Source organism: Melanotaenia boesemani, chromosome 18 (assembly GCF_017639745.1).
Source record: "Melanotaenia boesemani isolate fMelBoe1 chromosome 18, fMelBoe1.pri, whole genome shotgun sequence".
NCBI classification, from domain to species: domain Eukaryota; kingdom Metazoa; phylum Chordata; class Actinopteri; order Atheriniformes; family Melanotaeniidae; genus Melanotaenia; species Melanotaenia boesemani.
The window spans coordinates 25,796,988-25,812,387 of record NC_055699.1 but is presented as its reverse complement, the minus strand read 5'-3'; the positions used below and the strand labels follow the sequence as shown (position 1 = coordinate 25,812,387).

The window sequence follows — 15,400 nt, the reverse complement described above, 5'->3', positions numbered from 1 at the left end:
CTGCTGTTAGTAAAAAAATAAAAAAATCAAATCAGTTCAGCACCTGAAAACACCTTACATAAGTACCCTGTAACTGTGTGTCCATGGAGGCTTTTTGCTGCACCAGTTCTTATGTTTTTTTTGTCGTTACACATAGTTACCACATGGTTGCATCAGCAAAACTGAGCATTTCACTGCAGCTTTTCCCTTTTCTATTAAAGGGTTTGCTGTGTGTATGGGTGTGTGTTTGGCCACATAACACATGGAAATAGCATCTCTGCATTTCTTCAAGACAATACATTACCTGTGATCACTTTACAGTCATTCGCGACAGCAGAGCACTTTGCAAAGGACACAGTTTTAATTAGAAGGTCTGCAGCTTCCCTTTCAGCCTCATGAAATATTTCCAGTCATGACCTCTTGACACAAGACGCAGCGCTGCAGATGAAAAGTTGTTAAAGTCATTCCTTTCTAAGTAGCTACAAGACACACACACACACACACAATAAGTGGCTGGTGAACATGTAGAGCCAGGGCCACAATGATGCTTTGAAAGGTGAAATAATTAGAGGAACTGCTGCACTTGCTTTTCTGCAGCTGTTAGCATAATAAGCGTGGAGGGAAATCACACTCCGCCCACCCCCAGTACTTCTTGTCTTAGTTGTAGTTGACTTTGAACTTGATTGTACAGCTAAACTGGGAATACGAAGCAGACCAGACGAAGGTCAACTGGAGCAGACCAAAAGGAAATGACTCATGGGGAACAGCATGTTGATATGACTCTTCGCTTCATAAATCTTATACAAATCTTTTCAGCACCTTTTTCTGAGTTTAACTCAAGTTCATCACTCGTGGCGCTCAAAAAAGTGAAAAAGGGTGTGTTTTATTTGTTTTTTAAAATCTGCAATGGAACCTACTGAACTGAGTTGGACCAAAACTAAATTAAGTAAATAAGTTGATCCATTAATAATAAATGAAGATGTTTTGTTAAAGCACGTTCGGTTACAATAATAAAATTGTTCAAATAAAACTGTTTAATTAATGAGCATTCAAAAACTTACATACAGGAACACTAGCAAAAAATCTAAATTAAAACATGTACAAGTCAAATAATGAGCTAATAGAGTATATATATTTAAAACAGGCTTATTTTATATATTATGGAGGGTTATGTGTATCATTTAATTCATTTTTCTAAGAAGACGGTCATATTAGCTTACTGTTGAATTAGATACAGTATTTTTATTACTGATAGATTTTGCACATGCATCTTACCATCTACCGCATGACAGTGTTTTGCACAACTAATCATTCATTGTTGAATAAAGCACAACAGTTTAGTAGCACACTGCACATTTATGTACATAGATTATTTATATTATCTTTATCTTTATCTCCTTTCTAGTTTTAAGTTGCTTTCTTCTATTTTATAATCTTTTATGGCATTCAATGTGGAAGGCAAAGTAAGAGTTTCATTGTTCAGGGAAACTTGGCAAATGACAATCTTGAATCTTGAATCTTAAATCTTTGCGAACTGTTCCCTCGTCAAATGGCACCAGAATAAAAATGACCACAAATAAACATCTAAACCTGAGTATAAATGCAATCACTGGTTTTTTTTCTTATCAAAGCCTGGCAGTGCTATCTTAGCTAAAATTAAAATGCTGCTATTCAGCATGTAATGACCTCAACCACCCTGAAAACACTGGAGCCTTTCATGCAGCCTCTCAGTTCGTGGAAAACAAGCTTAAAGGAAGAAAAGCATTGACATCACAATGCCATCACAAATATTTAGCAGTCACATACAAATCTGAGAGCCTGTGAGGTCATATGGGGGCAAATATTCATTTAAATATAATTATTGTTCATAGATGGATGTCTCTCTCTCATAAAGAGGCTGTTTGGTTGTGTTTTTTTGTGCTAAAAGGTTTCTGATTCATGCAGCACAATTGTGTCTCTGCAGCCGTTGTCACACTGTAATTAGAGATAACTTGCATGTCACACCAAGATGAAGCAGATCGTCTCTACACACACCGTTACCATCCCACTAAAAACCAACTGTTTGTAGGTTTGTGTCATGCAGCAGTTAACAATATCCTGATAGATTCAGGCTCTAAAACAGTGTTTCTCAGTCCTCAGGACCCCCAGCATGATTTAGGTGTTTCTATACTTAAACACACCCATCTGGAATGAAGGGCTCAGATTGTAAAGAAGCTCATTTAAATCAGGTCTGCTGGAGTTGGAAACACCTAAAACATGCAGGGCGGGGGTGCTGAGGACTAGGAAGGGGAAACACTAAACCATTCAGTGCTTTGTAAACTACCAGCAGGATTTAGGAAGCCAATGTAAAGATCTGAGGACTGTAGTTCTATGATCCACTTTCCTGGTCTGGTTGAGGACTTGGTGCTAGAAACACCAACAAACTTAAAATGCATGTTTTCAGACTGTTGGAGAACATACACACCCCACAAAGATGCTGTGAGGAGAGGGTGATAACTAAAATATAATGAGGCAAGACTTTATTTGTCCCATACTGAGGAAATTAAATGTCTCAGGAGCTCCAGAGAATGGCTCACGGTCTAAACAGAACAGCGGAAAAATGACTCTGAAAGGAAAACTAAAACGCTTAAAGGACTTCTATACAGCATGTACAGGTTTTACATTACAGTCATTTAGCAGATGCTTCTATCCACGGTAACTTACAGTGGGTGAGCTGTAGCGTTAAGGGTCTGGCCTAAGAACCCAACTGGAAGGTGATAATTTTCATCCCCTGGATGAATTGAACTCCGGTCTCCCACATGGGAGACGGATGCCCTGCCAACTCAGCTACCCAGTTCAGTTAGTTTTAACTAAACTATAAAGAGCACCTCAGTCAGGTAACAGTGTGGTTAAAAGTATAGTTTGCTAGTTATTTGTGCTCATTACACAGTTTAATTGTGGAAATGAAGAACTGATGGAAGCATCGTGACTTTATAAATACCAATCCCACCATGAAATGGGATGCCATCCATCCCACCAACACTATAAGATTTATTACCAAGAAGCTTTATTACCACAGAGAAATAATCCACCGTAGACTAAGTCACTTACTTTTTATGATACGTTATCAACAGTTTAGGTCTTCAGTTCTGGGTTTGTCTGAGAGTAAAGGTCCAGTTAATTCATTTATCCCTGCTGTAACTCCTTTCCTGCTCATTTACAGAACAGACCAAATGTAATTACCTTGTGTGAGAAATGGCCTTCATTTCTCCTGACAGCCATTTTCACTGGTTAAGCAGATTCAGACACAAAATGATGAGACTTTTAAAATAATCAATTAACAGATTCCTCAGCTCATCAAAATACTTTTAGGGCAAAGTTTTAATGTCAGTTATGTCCAAAAATGTAGAAGTAGATTTTAATATGATTTAATTTTATTGTATGCAGGAGTAAAGCTTTCACATGCAACGTTGGAGGGCCGCAAAGGAGAACACATAAGATATAAGATAAGATAAGATAAGATAAGATTCTTTATTGATCCCACGGTGGGGAAATTTTACTGTTACAGCAACTCAAACACAAAGTAAAAGAGATATTAAACAGACAAAATAAAAAACAAAGACACAAAACAGCATGTACAATGAATAGTAAATAATAGTAATAACAGAAAAAGACAGAAACAGTATTTATATACAAAGCCTCACCCAGTGTGATGTGCAGTGGTGAGGTGTTATTACACAGGTATAGAAGATGTGAATTAATCGTATAAGTAAGACCATAAAGTGCACAGCGAAGACATCAGTAAACATCAGTCCTACTGAGATATAAAGACATTTGTAGCAATAACAGAATTATGGTGCAGCATTAAACAGTCTGTGTTTGGTAGAAAGGACCTGCAAAAGCCTCCATCCTACACCTTGGATGTCTGAGTCTGTTCCTGAAGGAGCTGCTTAAGGCCCCCACAGTCTGATGCAGAGAGTGGGAGGTGTTATCCATGATGGTGGACAGTCTGACCAGAGCCCTCCTCTCCCCCATCACCTCGATTGGGTCCATGGGGCTGCCACAGACTGAGCTGACTCTTTTTATTAGTCTGTTGAGCCTCTTCTTGTCCCTCCCCAGCAGACCACTGCATAGGAGAGCACAGCCACAGTCTCATAAAAAGTCCTCAGCAGTGGCCTGCACACACCAAAAGATCCCAGCCTCCTCAGCATGTAAAGACGACCCCGATGCTGTTTGTAGAGCGAGTCAGTGCTGTCAGTCCAGTCTGGTTTGTAAGAAAGTAAGAAATCAGGAAATGAGTATACACAAATTAATACAACTGTAAATAAGAATATAAATGTTAAGATGTGAATAAATAAAAAATATGAATAATAAAATAATTCTACATAATTCTATTTATATTTGTATTGATTGTTTTATTCAGTGAACAAATACATGAGATATAAGATATATTCTGACAAGTTAGGACAGTTAGGAAATAAATGAAGTAATTCAGAAAAATAAACTAAGGAAAATAAATGAATAAAAATATATTAATTTAATCAAATCCATTAAATACATGATTAAGTATTCATGTTTGCTAATATCTATTTTTCAGTACTTCCACATTTATTTATATTTTTATTTACTTCTTTATTTATGTGTCTATATATCTCCTGTTTTTGTTTCTTATTCTTTTCCAGATGTATTGGTAAAGAGTAAAAGGGAGGGTTATAAACCCGACCCAGGCGGTTTGTTTTAAACTGAGCTCTTTGCTGTTGTGTTGATGGTGCTCAAATTTGCTTCCACGACGTGCATTTATCACATGTCGGGCTCCGGTGAAATGAAACGGCTCCCAGACTCATGCAGGAATCCTGCCAGGGTAAATATTGTTCTCTGCTGTTAGTGATTACACACAACTGTTCCAAAGCTATTAAATTTACAAAATGGTTCTCTGATAATGGAAACAAAAGCAAAGATCGCAGGAAGTCCAGAGTTTTCTTTTTCTAATGGTAAACAGGTGTGTGGCGGGATCCAGATCTTGTTGTGTGTCCCGAGTCTGGGCTGATTTCTTTCTTGTGTCCATATTTAAGTCATGCACTGATTATTTCTCAGAGTGAATCTTCCAATGCCACTTCTCATGCTGCTGATGCTCCTCTGCTGCCCTTGGTACTGAGTGCCAGCACATTCCCCATTGACTTTCACTCCTGAGGGTTAGTAGAAAATAAATCTGAAAGTCCTCAGCGTGGAGGGTTCAGGCGGGACAGAATACAGATCAGGAAAGCTCCTCCTCTGCTCTTATTTGACCTTGGAAAAGAGTAAGAAGGAGACTGGATTAAACTACTTATGTTTGCAATTTCTCTTTTTTTGTGTAACATTAATACGGTGGATATGGATGTAGACATTAAATTATTTTTGTATTTGCTTTGTGATTTCTCATGTTTCCTTTGTCCTTTTCATGTTTTTCCATGTGTCTTCATTATGTGGCAGATTTAGCTGAATCCCATTTCTACCCATTAACCCTCCCCCTCTTCTTTTTCATGTTCACGATAGAGTAAGGGTTATTTCAATTCCCTTTTGGATGAACGGGAAGGGCTAAGGGTGAGGGCCATGCAACACTCCAAACGAAGACAGCCCAGGACAACACTCCAAACGAAGGAGTATAAATATTTCTCAACAAGGTGGCAACAGAAGAAAAGCAGGACACCCATAAATGTATATTCAGCATCACTAAGGATGTAAAAATAATCTTAAAGTTGCGTTCCACCTTGTGACCATTTATTTATGGCCCCACTTATCATAGAGCTGTTGTCAATATTGCTAACTTATCGCTAGCCGCCAATCAATAATATTCATTAACGTTAAGATTAGACAGATTGCTAATGTCGTTAAGATTCAGTATAGCTTTCCAGGTGTGGGCCATAACATTATAACATTATGTCTCCTTTCATTTATTTATCTTTATAACTCTTCCCTCACCAAACCTCCCATTTCCCCTGGGTATGCTGGGTGGCTGTTCATCTCAAGCTCAAGTCTTCTACCAGAGTCCTGGGACCTTGAGGGTCCCCAGGGACATGGCCCCCAGTGCTCTGATGACCACTGATACTACTGTTGCCTTCACCTTCCAGGCTTTCTCCAGCTCTTCCTTGAGTCCTTGGCATTTCTCCAGTTTCTTGTGTTCCTTTTCCTGATATTTCCATCGTTGGGGATGGCTACATCCATCACTACAGCTTTCCTTTATTACTTATTCATGATTACTTATCCATGATCACAATGTCTGTTGGTTGGCCCCCACCATTGTGTCGCTCTGTATCTGGAAGTCCCACAGAATCTTAGCTCTATCTTTAAATTTTTTTATAAAGATATAATTGGCATTTTTGAAGTAGTATGTCAACTGATAAGTGTGTCTGAAGTTTTCATTTTGTGCACATATTTTCACATTTTTCAACCATGGGTTAAATTTTGACTCAGTTTTGAGTTTTTTTTCTTTAATGTTAAAACTAAAATCATACAGCCTGTTTAGTTTTTCACTTACCTCTTTCCTCTTAGGTCACTATCAGCTCTCCCCGACTGTCAACATGCCACAGGATGACATAGTGATGATTGAAGATGATAGTGCACCCCTGCTTCCAGCCCCCCTGTCGGACCAGTCGTCCTCCAGCTCCCACGATGATATGGGTTTTGTTGGAGAGGAACCAGTTCCCTGGATTCATGACCTACCTGGTCAGAACGAATGGTAGGCTCTGCTTGTTCTCATTCTGTAGTGGAACTGACTGAAATATTCATCATGTGATGGACGTTAGAAATCACCAGTGTGAAACAAAGTGGGATAATGTATGTATGAGCTGGTTAGCATATGTTTGTTTCTATGGATATTAACTTGCTGCCGCTTAGACATTTATAAATCAGTGGTTACAGAAAAACATTTTCTGTTACTGGAATTTGTCACATTGTGATGCAGCTGTATCAGGGGTTACGGTGGATATATATTTTAGTGGGAAGGTTGCTGGTTCAGTCCAATATTCCCCTTTTCACATGCTGAGCTATTCTTGTTTTGGTAAAATGAAGTGGCAGATGCTACACTGTGGTAATAAAGGGATGGACATGGTCAGCAACAATACTCAGGTAGGCTGTGGTGGTTAAACCAGGATGGACCCATGCTTTCGTGATGTTTCCACCAAATTCTGAGCCTACCATCTCAATGAGGAGCTGAAATGAAGGCCAGACAGTGTTTTTCCAATCTTCTGGTCCATTCTGGTCCAGACAACTGCTGCTCATTGGATATTTTCTCTTCTTCAGACCATTCTCTGTAAACCCTAGAGATGGTTGCGTGTGAAAATCCCAGTAAATACTCAGACCAACAACCATGCTCCGTTCAAAGTCACTTAAATCCCCCATCATCCTCATTCTGATGTCTACCTGCTACCATGTGATTGGCTTATTAGATAATTCTGTTAACAGGTGGAACTGATTAAATGGCTGGTGAGTGTATGAGAGTAAAATAATGGTTTAGCTGCAGTTATAAAAATGTGAGGGACTCATGCCGTTTGTACACCTTTCCAACCCCAACAATCCATCAGATCTCAGTGGCCCAATAAGTCTGAGACCTCCTGCAGTCCCCTTGTAATAATAAAATGAAGTAAAGGAATTCAAATATTCTATAGAGAATGGACCAGTTAAGTAAAGAAACCCTCCACACCAGGTTCTGTATTAAAAAAATCCAGCTATTGATTGATTAATGAGGTCACATGGGTGCATGCAGCAGGAGAGTATATGAATACCACAAATATAGATGCTTTATCTTCTTATTATTAATTCTTTTTTTAGTATTTCATAATTTGCTCTTCCTCTAGACCCCCTCCCAATCTCTCTCTCCCTCTTTTCTTCATTTATTATGAATGAGTGGATTTGCTCAGCATGCTGCTTGTTCACGTGATGTCAGAGGTTTGTCATAGTGGATTAGGTTGACTGCATATGGCTGAAACACACTGGGAATCTATAAACTCACACAAACACACACGTATGATGAATGTGCAAAAGGCAGGAGTTTCCTACATGCCACTGCCTTGGGTTATTCTGAATAATTCATATTTTTAAAGCCACAAATGCACATTAGGCACACAGCTTCTTCTACTCACAGGCTAACAGCTGGTTACGTGTACCAGGCGCATATCATCATTTCCACTAACTTACACTGTTTCTCATTTTCCTCTTCCCTCCCCTAACATCCCACCACACACACTTTTGCTAGTGTTAACAGGCATGCTAAGCCAGCAGGAGATGTGGGTCAGCTAGGCTCCAACGTACTGGAACAGCTACCTTTTAATTAAGCTTGTGCAGCGGTGGAGCCCGGGCTCTGTATGTACTGAATATGTATTGTGCAGAGCCATGAGTCTCACCTTTGGCCTCTAGTATTATTCAGCTTTCTGTCCTCATGGGAGAAGCCTTGCCATGGCCACAGCTATGTACCCATGGTGCATACACAAAATGTCTGTTTGGCCTGTAAAAAAATTCTAATTCAGACCTTCTTTCTGGTTCTTCTTACTCTCAGCACAATTGAATAATTCCTTTTCTTTTTCTTTTTTTAACAATGAATTTCCTTTATTCTATCACTTTACAGTTGTGTTCACTCCTGTTTTTATTTTTGATTGAAAAATTGCTTTTCAGTTTCCAGTAGTTACTATAATAACATCACAGTAATAGTAGGTGTTGGAAATTAGGTACTAATACAACCCTGATTCCAAGAAAAGAAATACTCATAAAAGCATTCCGAAGGTAGCAAAACATCTGTAACATGTTGGAACAACTGGAGGAGCATTTGACAGCTAATTATGTTAATAAGCAATAGATCAACATGACTGGGTATAAAAGGAGCATTTCAGAGAGGCAGAGTCTCTCAGATGAAAGATGGACAGAAGTTCACGTTGAAGATCCACCATCTACAATGTAGAATATCATCAGAAGATTCAGAGAACTGGATGGACTCAGGAAAACTTTCAGAAATCACTGTCTGTGAACAAAGTTCACCCTGAAATCCACAAATGCAGGTTAAAGCTCCATCATGTAAAGAAGAAGCCAGATGTGAACAGAATCCAGAAACAGCGCCGTTTTCTCTGGACCAAAGCTCATTTAAAATGGTCTGAGGCAAAGTGGAAACCTGGATGAAAATGTGAACTAGTTTCTGGAAAGCATGGACGGCGTGTCTTGCAGACTAAAGAGGAGAGGGAGCATCCAGCTTGTTATCAGTGGACAGGTGAACAGCTGCATCTCTGATGGGATGGGGCTGCATTAGTGCCTATGACGTGGGCAGCTTCCACATCTGTGAAGCTCCATCAATGCTGAAAAGTACATGGAGGTTTTAGAGCAACATCTGCTCCCATCCAGACAACGTCTCTTTCAGGGAAGACCTTGCAGGTTTCAGCAAGACAATGCTGAACCACATCCTGCATCCATTACAACAGCATGACTTCACAGGAGAAGAGTCCGGCTGCTGAACCTGCCTGTCTGCAGTCCAGACCTTTCACCAATACTAAACATCTGGAGCATCATGGAAGCAGAAATCCTGCAACCAAGGTCCAGGACTGTAGAGCAGCTAGAATCCTGCATCAGACCAGAATGGAACAACATTCCTCTCCTAAAACTCCAGCAACTGGTCTCCTCACTTCCCAGACGTTTCCAGACAGTTGTTAGAAAAAAGAGGGGATGCTACACAGTTCAGTTCAGTTCAGTTTATTTGTGATTTGCAGTATAAGAAACCACATTGGAAAACAGCTGCAAAGAGCTAAAAGTCCACTGATAGAACAGATAAAACAAATAAAAAACACAAGCCTAAAAAAATACAACACATGGGCACATCCTAAAAACGCATAATACTTAGAAACAATAAAAACACTATATAAAAACGAGCAGTAAAAGAGGCAACTAAAACAATGAGGTGCGTGTCTGAGGTATTTCAAAGTGCATTGTTCAAAGTCATGACAGGTTGTGGAAAAAAACTTTTAAAATGATGAGATGTAGTGCATTTAATAGGGGGAGCACCCTGGAACTACTTTTTCCAGACATGTTGCTGCCATCAGATTCACTATCAGCTCACATTTTCCATCACGTGGTAAAATGTCTCAGTTCTGCTTTTGTTCTCTTGACATGTTGATGAAATGTTGTTTTCCTGTTTTACTCATGATCAAAAGACTGTTTCAGTTTCATTTTTTTGTGATCCGCTTACACATTCCACTTTCAGCCTTTTGGAATTTAACCTATTTATCTCCTCATTCTTTATTTTTCACCTTTTACCTTTGTTCCTTTGTTCCAGTTGGGTTTTTAGTAAATTAGACAACCACAGTGTTAGTGTGTTAATGGGTCGAGACCCAAGATAAATGATTGTTGTGGAGGCAGAAATCCCATCTCACACCCATTGTCAAGAGACTAAGAATGACCTACTTTTTTCATCTTGAGCTAAAACCTAATAGCTGTGCAGTGGTAATAAACCATTGTTGTATCACGTCAGTTTTACAGGAGTCAAATAAACATAAAAAGGACTGTGACTATTACAGCTCTGTGGTTTTAGTTTTCCTTTCAACTGGTACGTACCACCATCTGAGCACAGAGTCAGATAATCAAACCTAAAGCATCCATAAAGCTGCGCCAGCTGAATGTAGTGGATTGTGTTTGTAAAGTCCAGAATGTGTGTGTTGGGTTAAAGAGTGACATTGATTAAAAGTAGGCTAATGGTGTGTCATCTGTCAGCCTTCATAGACAAAGATTGTAGATGATTCCTTTGCATATGTGCTGTAAGTTGTTTTCAGCCAAAGGTCCTGACCCACCGCATTCATTCCCCGTCTGCCTCCTCCTTCATTTATGTGGATCTGCTGCCAAACAGGAAGGGTCATGTCCAAGAGATTAACTGTGAAACAGTCGGTCTGATATAGAGGCTAAATAATATGAATAAACAAGGAGATGAAAATGTCTTGTTCTAGGAATGAGATGTGGAATATTTTCAGACTTTTCAGGCATACATTTATGGCAGCTCAGTTATGTGCAACATCTTCCACATTCTTCTTTCCACCTGGTTTTCGTCTCATAGGCTGATGAAGCGCAGTCGTAGGCCGTTGTCCCAGTCCTTCTCTGGTTCTTTGTATACAAATAACAATAACAAATGGAAGCCATGTAAATGCACAAACTGGTTTCACATGTGATTATCTGAACTTCACATTGGAATTTACATGGGTTTCACATGTGATAATTTAGGTTTCACATGGGAATTTTAATTGGTTTCACATGTGATTATTTAGGTTTCACATGTGATTATTTAGGTTTCACATGGGATATTGACATGGGTTGTGCATATTTCCCACGTGCAAAATATGTGTATCACATATTTTCCACTATGAATTTTAATTGACTCTGTAGTATTTAAATAATAAAATATACATTTATATCTATGGAGAAACAAAAGTAATGCCACAACTTATAACTGCTAACATCAATGCTTTTATAGTTATATACATAATGACACTACAAAGTAAACAGTTAGAAAAATATGTAAAAACTCCAAGATATTTAGAGAAACTGAGCAGAAAAAGTCTTGGGAAAGTTCTGTGCTTGATGTAAGAGAACATTTCTTTCAGTCCCAGCATCATCAGTATGTCTGAGTCTAGTCTAACTTACTTTCGTGGGAGTGGTAGCCTAGTGATCACAGAGGTGGGCCAGGTTCTGGAGAACCTGGGTTTGAGTCCCCATGCTGGCAACTAAGGTAAAAACCACTGTGGGTCCCTGAGCAAGGCTCTTTGCCCCCAACTGCCCCCTGGGAACTAATTCTGGCAGCCCACTGCTCGTAGTCCAACTAGTGATGTGTTAAAAGCAGAGGATAAATTTCAGTGTATTTGGCAAGATACTATATATATATATATGTATATATATATATATATATATATATATATATATATATATAAATAAAAGACTTAAACTTTTCTTTTGCATCCCACAGTCAAAATCCAATTAAATTTATTAAACAGACTTAGGTCCAAAACTACACTCGTAAGACATGATGGATAAAAGAGGGAGAGATAAAATCTGAAAAAAGGATAAAAAATCAAGATAATCTAATAACATAAAGACATTTCAGCCAGTGCATCTTGTGTTTGGATGAGTAACAGGAACAACTTTATTTATAGATTCATTCAGACGTTGCATTAACTTTAACATCAAGTTCCTCTGAGGTGCTTTGAATGTTTTCACTCCTGCAGTGATAAACATCTGACTGGTTGTCCCTCCTCTGGGAACTTTATCATTGCATCTCTGTATGCAGCTTATAACTTCTGCATAGTACAACTTTTTTTTTTTTTTAAATTACCGTAGATGGGCAGTGTAGTGTGAAATATACCATAAATGGTTTCATGGTGCATCATTTTAAAGAAAAAAACAACAATTTGCCCTAAAAAGAATCTCATAAGGAACTAATCTCACATTTATACAACAAAGAAGTCACATTTTAGATGTCAACAAGTCAAAGTATATAAAATTTAAAGATGAAAAATTCGACCAGTTGGGGGCTCATCTGGTCGGATTTGGATGAAACTGACTGACTTAACAGAGGATAAATGTCAATTCTTGTTAAGGTGAGAGTGAGCGAGAAAAGAGATGGATGAGCAGAGACAGAGAGAAGGAAAGGAAGAGAGCTCAACTGTGTCCTTCTCTGTCTTTTTGAGGTGTCACAGGTGGAAACATCATTTCCCGGGCAGCTCTGACACAGCCTGTCAACCAGCCAGAATGGAAAAAGACAAACATACACACCACCGTTTTTCACAATCACAATACACACTCGCAGTCTCGGGAGTGTTTAGATACACATTGGCTGGTAAACAATTTCACAAATTAACATATAAAGTGGAAAAGGTCCACACAGACACAAACAAACAAACTTTGCAAGCAGACTGACTACCTCAGTTGACTTCCTGATAGTTTCAATCATCAGCAATGTAACTACGAATCACAACTGTTCTGTTAAATATGTGTGTTTTCCCATCAAACTATCAGCACAGATAGATAGAAATGCAGCAGCACTACAAATATAAACTGTCCGTGTTGGTTGGTAGTGACCTAAATGCCAAGTAGTATCACACACATACGTCTACAGTCCTGTTAGCCCCTCCAGCTGTATGAATATGGAACGTGTCTCATTGGTGGACTGTTACTGTAAGGATGTCATGCGTGCTCTGGTTTCTCTGGATCATCTTCGCCAAACACGGTGAATCTCAGCATGTTTGATGCTAACATTAAGTATCTTGTCGCCGGGTCCTCTCCACTTGCTTTCTTCAGCAGATTGAGTCAGTCAGTCCAGCTAAACTCAATTAGCGCGCTCATTTGCCAAGCAGGGAAGAAGCGAGGAAGCCAGCGCAGGAGTCAGCAAACGGACTAGGAGGTCTTAATTGATCTGTTTCTCTCACTCTCTGTCTCTTTACATCTTCATCCAGTTAAAGCAAATTAGAGCAAATCACAGGTGCAGCTGCTCGTCTGCGGGAAACCAGTGGGAGTGTTTCATTTTACAGCTTTTATGACTAAATTTTAATTCAAAGTTGAAGTGAAATGAGCTTAAAAAAAGATTATAAAGGGACATCATTTCTTTACAATTAGCTGAATGTGAACACAGGAAAGTGATTATCTTTTTATCTTCAAACTTTTGGAAATGTTTTGACAACAGAAAGTTTTGAAGAATTGAATTAACCCTTAAAACTCTGCTAGATCAGCGGTAGTAGCTCTGTGGGGCGAACTGTGATTTATATTTTACCATTTAGGTCAGGGGTGCCCAGCTCCGGTCCTCAAGAGCCACAATCCTGCAGGTTTTTGAGGTGTCCCTGCTCCAAAACCCCCTGACTCAAATTGATGAGTCATTGTGCAAAACTTAATAGGCTGTTGGATCTTTTTCATTGAGTCAGGTGTGTTGAAGCAGGAAAGATTGGAAAATCTGCAGGACAGCGGTCCTCGAGGACCAACTTTGGGCACCCCTGCTTTAGGTGATCTATGGAAGTTTTCCAGGCATTTCTATCCCGTCCAGAAGGTTTACAATCCAGCCACTAAATGTAGTTTTATTCAGAGGCTCTATCTGGTAAATCCACAATGATCCATGATAACATTATTTATCACATTTCATCATAAAAAGTTCACTATCACTACTATGTTGCTAAGAGACCTCTATTCAGACCTGGAAATGATGATGAAGCCACTTCCTGTCAAACTTTCCACCAATCAGAGAGCTTAGATTGACGGTAATGTCCAATCAGGAGCAGCCAAAGATCAACCAGTGAGCAGAAAGTTCTATGTGTGTCTGAAAAGAAGAAAAATAAAGCTCCTCTATGGCTGGAATGAAGCCAAGAAGACGTTTCTGATGCACGGTGGCACAAAAAGCAGCTGAGCTGGAGTTGGTTTAGTGAGGATAGCAGGTAAATAGTAGTAGAAATAACTGGAGATGAGGAAAAGTGGAAACATGGAAATAGTTTCTGTTGTTTGTTTCAAAGCCAATATTTTTCTCCTTGAAAGCCAAGACTTGAGAGAATGATGCAGATGAGAAAAGGCTTGGTCACTGTTGATCTGTGTGTTATTTCTACAAAGTTCTGTTAGTAATAAATTCTGCTTTCTTCTTCTGGTCGGCCTTTATGCTGCTATATCTATTCATACATTCACTTTACACCATTTTAGCTTCATAATCTGAAGCTGAGGCTGGAAACATCATGTCTGCTACAGACTGGTTTATACTGGGATTAAAAGTTCCAGTGTCTACAGACTGGTTTATATTGGGATTGAAAGTTCCAGTGTCTACAGACTGGTTTATATTGGGATTGAAAGTTCCAGTGTCTACAGACTGGTTTATATTGGGATTAAAATTTCTAGCTTCTACAGACTGGTTTATACTGGGATTAAAAGTTCTAGCTTCTACAGACTGGTTTATACTGGGATTAAAAGTTCTAGCTTCTACAGACTGGTTTATACTGGGATTAAAAGTTCTAGCTTCTACAGACTGGTTTATACTGGGATTAAAAGTTCTAGCTTCTACAGACTGGTTTATACTGGGATTAAAAGTTCTAGCTTCTACAGACTGGTTTATACTGGGATTAAAAGTTCTAGCTTCTACAGACTGGTTTATACTGGGATTAAAAGTTCTAGCTTCTACAGACTGGTTTATACTGGGATTAAAAGTTCTAGCTTCTACAGACTGGTTTATACTGGGATTAAAAGTTCTAGCTTCTACAGACTGGTTTATACTGGGATTAAAAGCTTCAGTTTTTAGGAGCATTTTTACATGAATAAAAAGGCTAAGAAAAATGAGCAAAAATGACTTTGAATTTTAATGGTTAATACTCAATGAGTGTTTTCATGAGCCCACTCTTAACTCTAAATTTTCTTAGAGTTAATTTAACAGTGGTAATTTTGCAAAGAGGCCAATCTTCCTGGTCCAGCAGTGCATCCATAT

At 38.9% G+C, this 15,400-nt stretch overlaps 1 protein-coding gene across 2 annotated transcripts in view; it reads left to right on the top strand.

The window, feature by feature from the left end:
- Nucleotides 1-15,400, top strand: part of LOC121629118 (partitioning defective 3 homolog) — a 432,758-nt gene that overhangs the window by 274,723 nt on the left and 142,635 nt on the right. For both annotated transcript variants that reach the window (XM_041968670.1, XM_041968671.1), the window contains one exon: nt 6,487-6,673. In XM_041968670.1, coding sequence (XP_041824604.1) covers nt 6,487-6,673 — 187 coding nt within the window. The remainder of the gene's footprint in view (nt 1-6,486; nt 6,674-15,400) is intronic.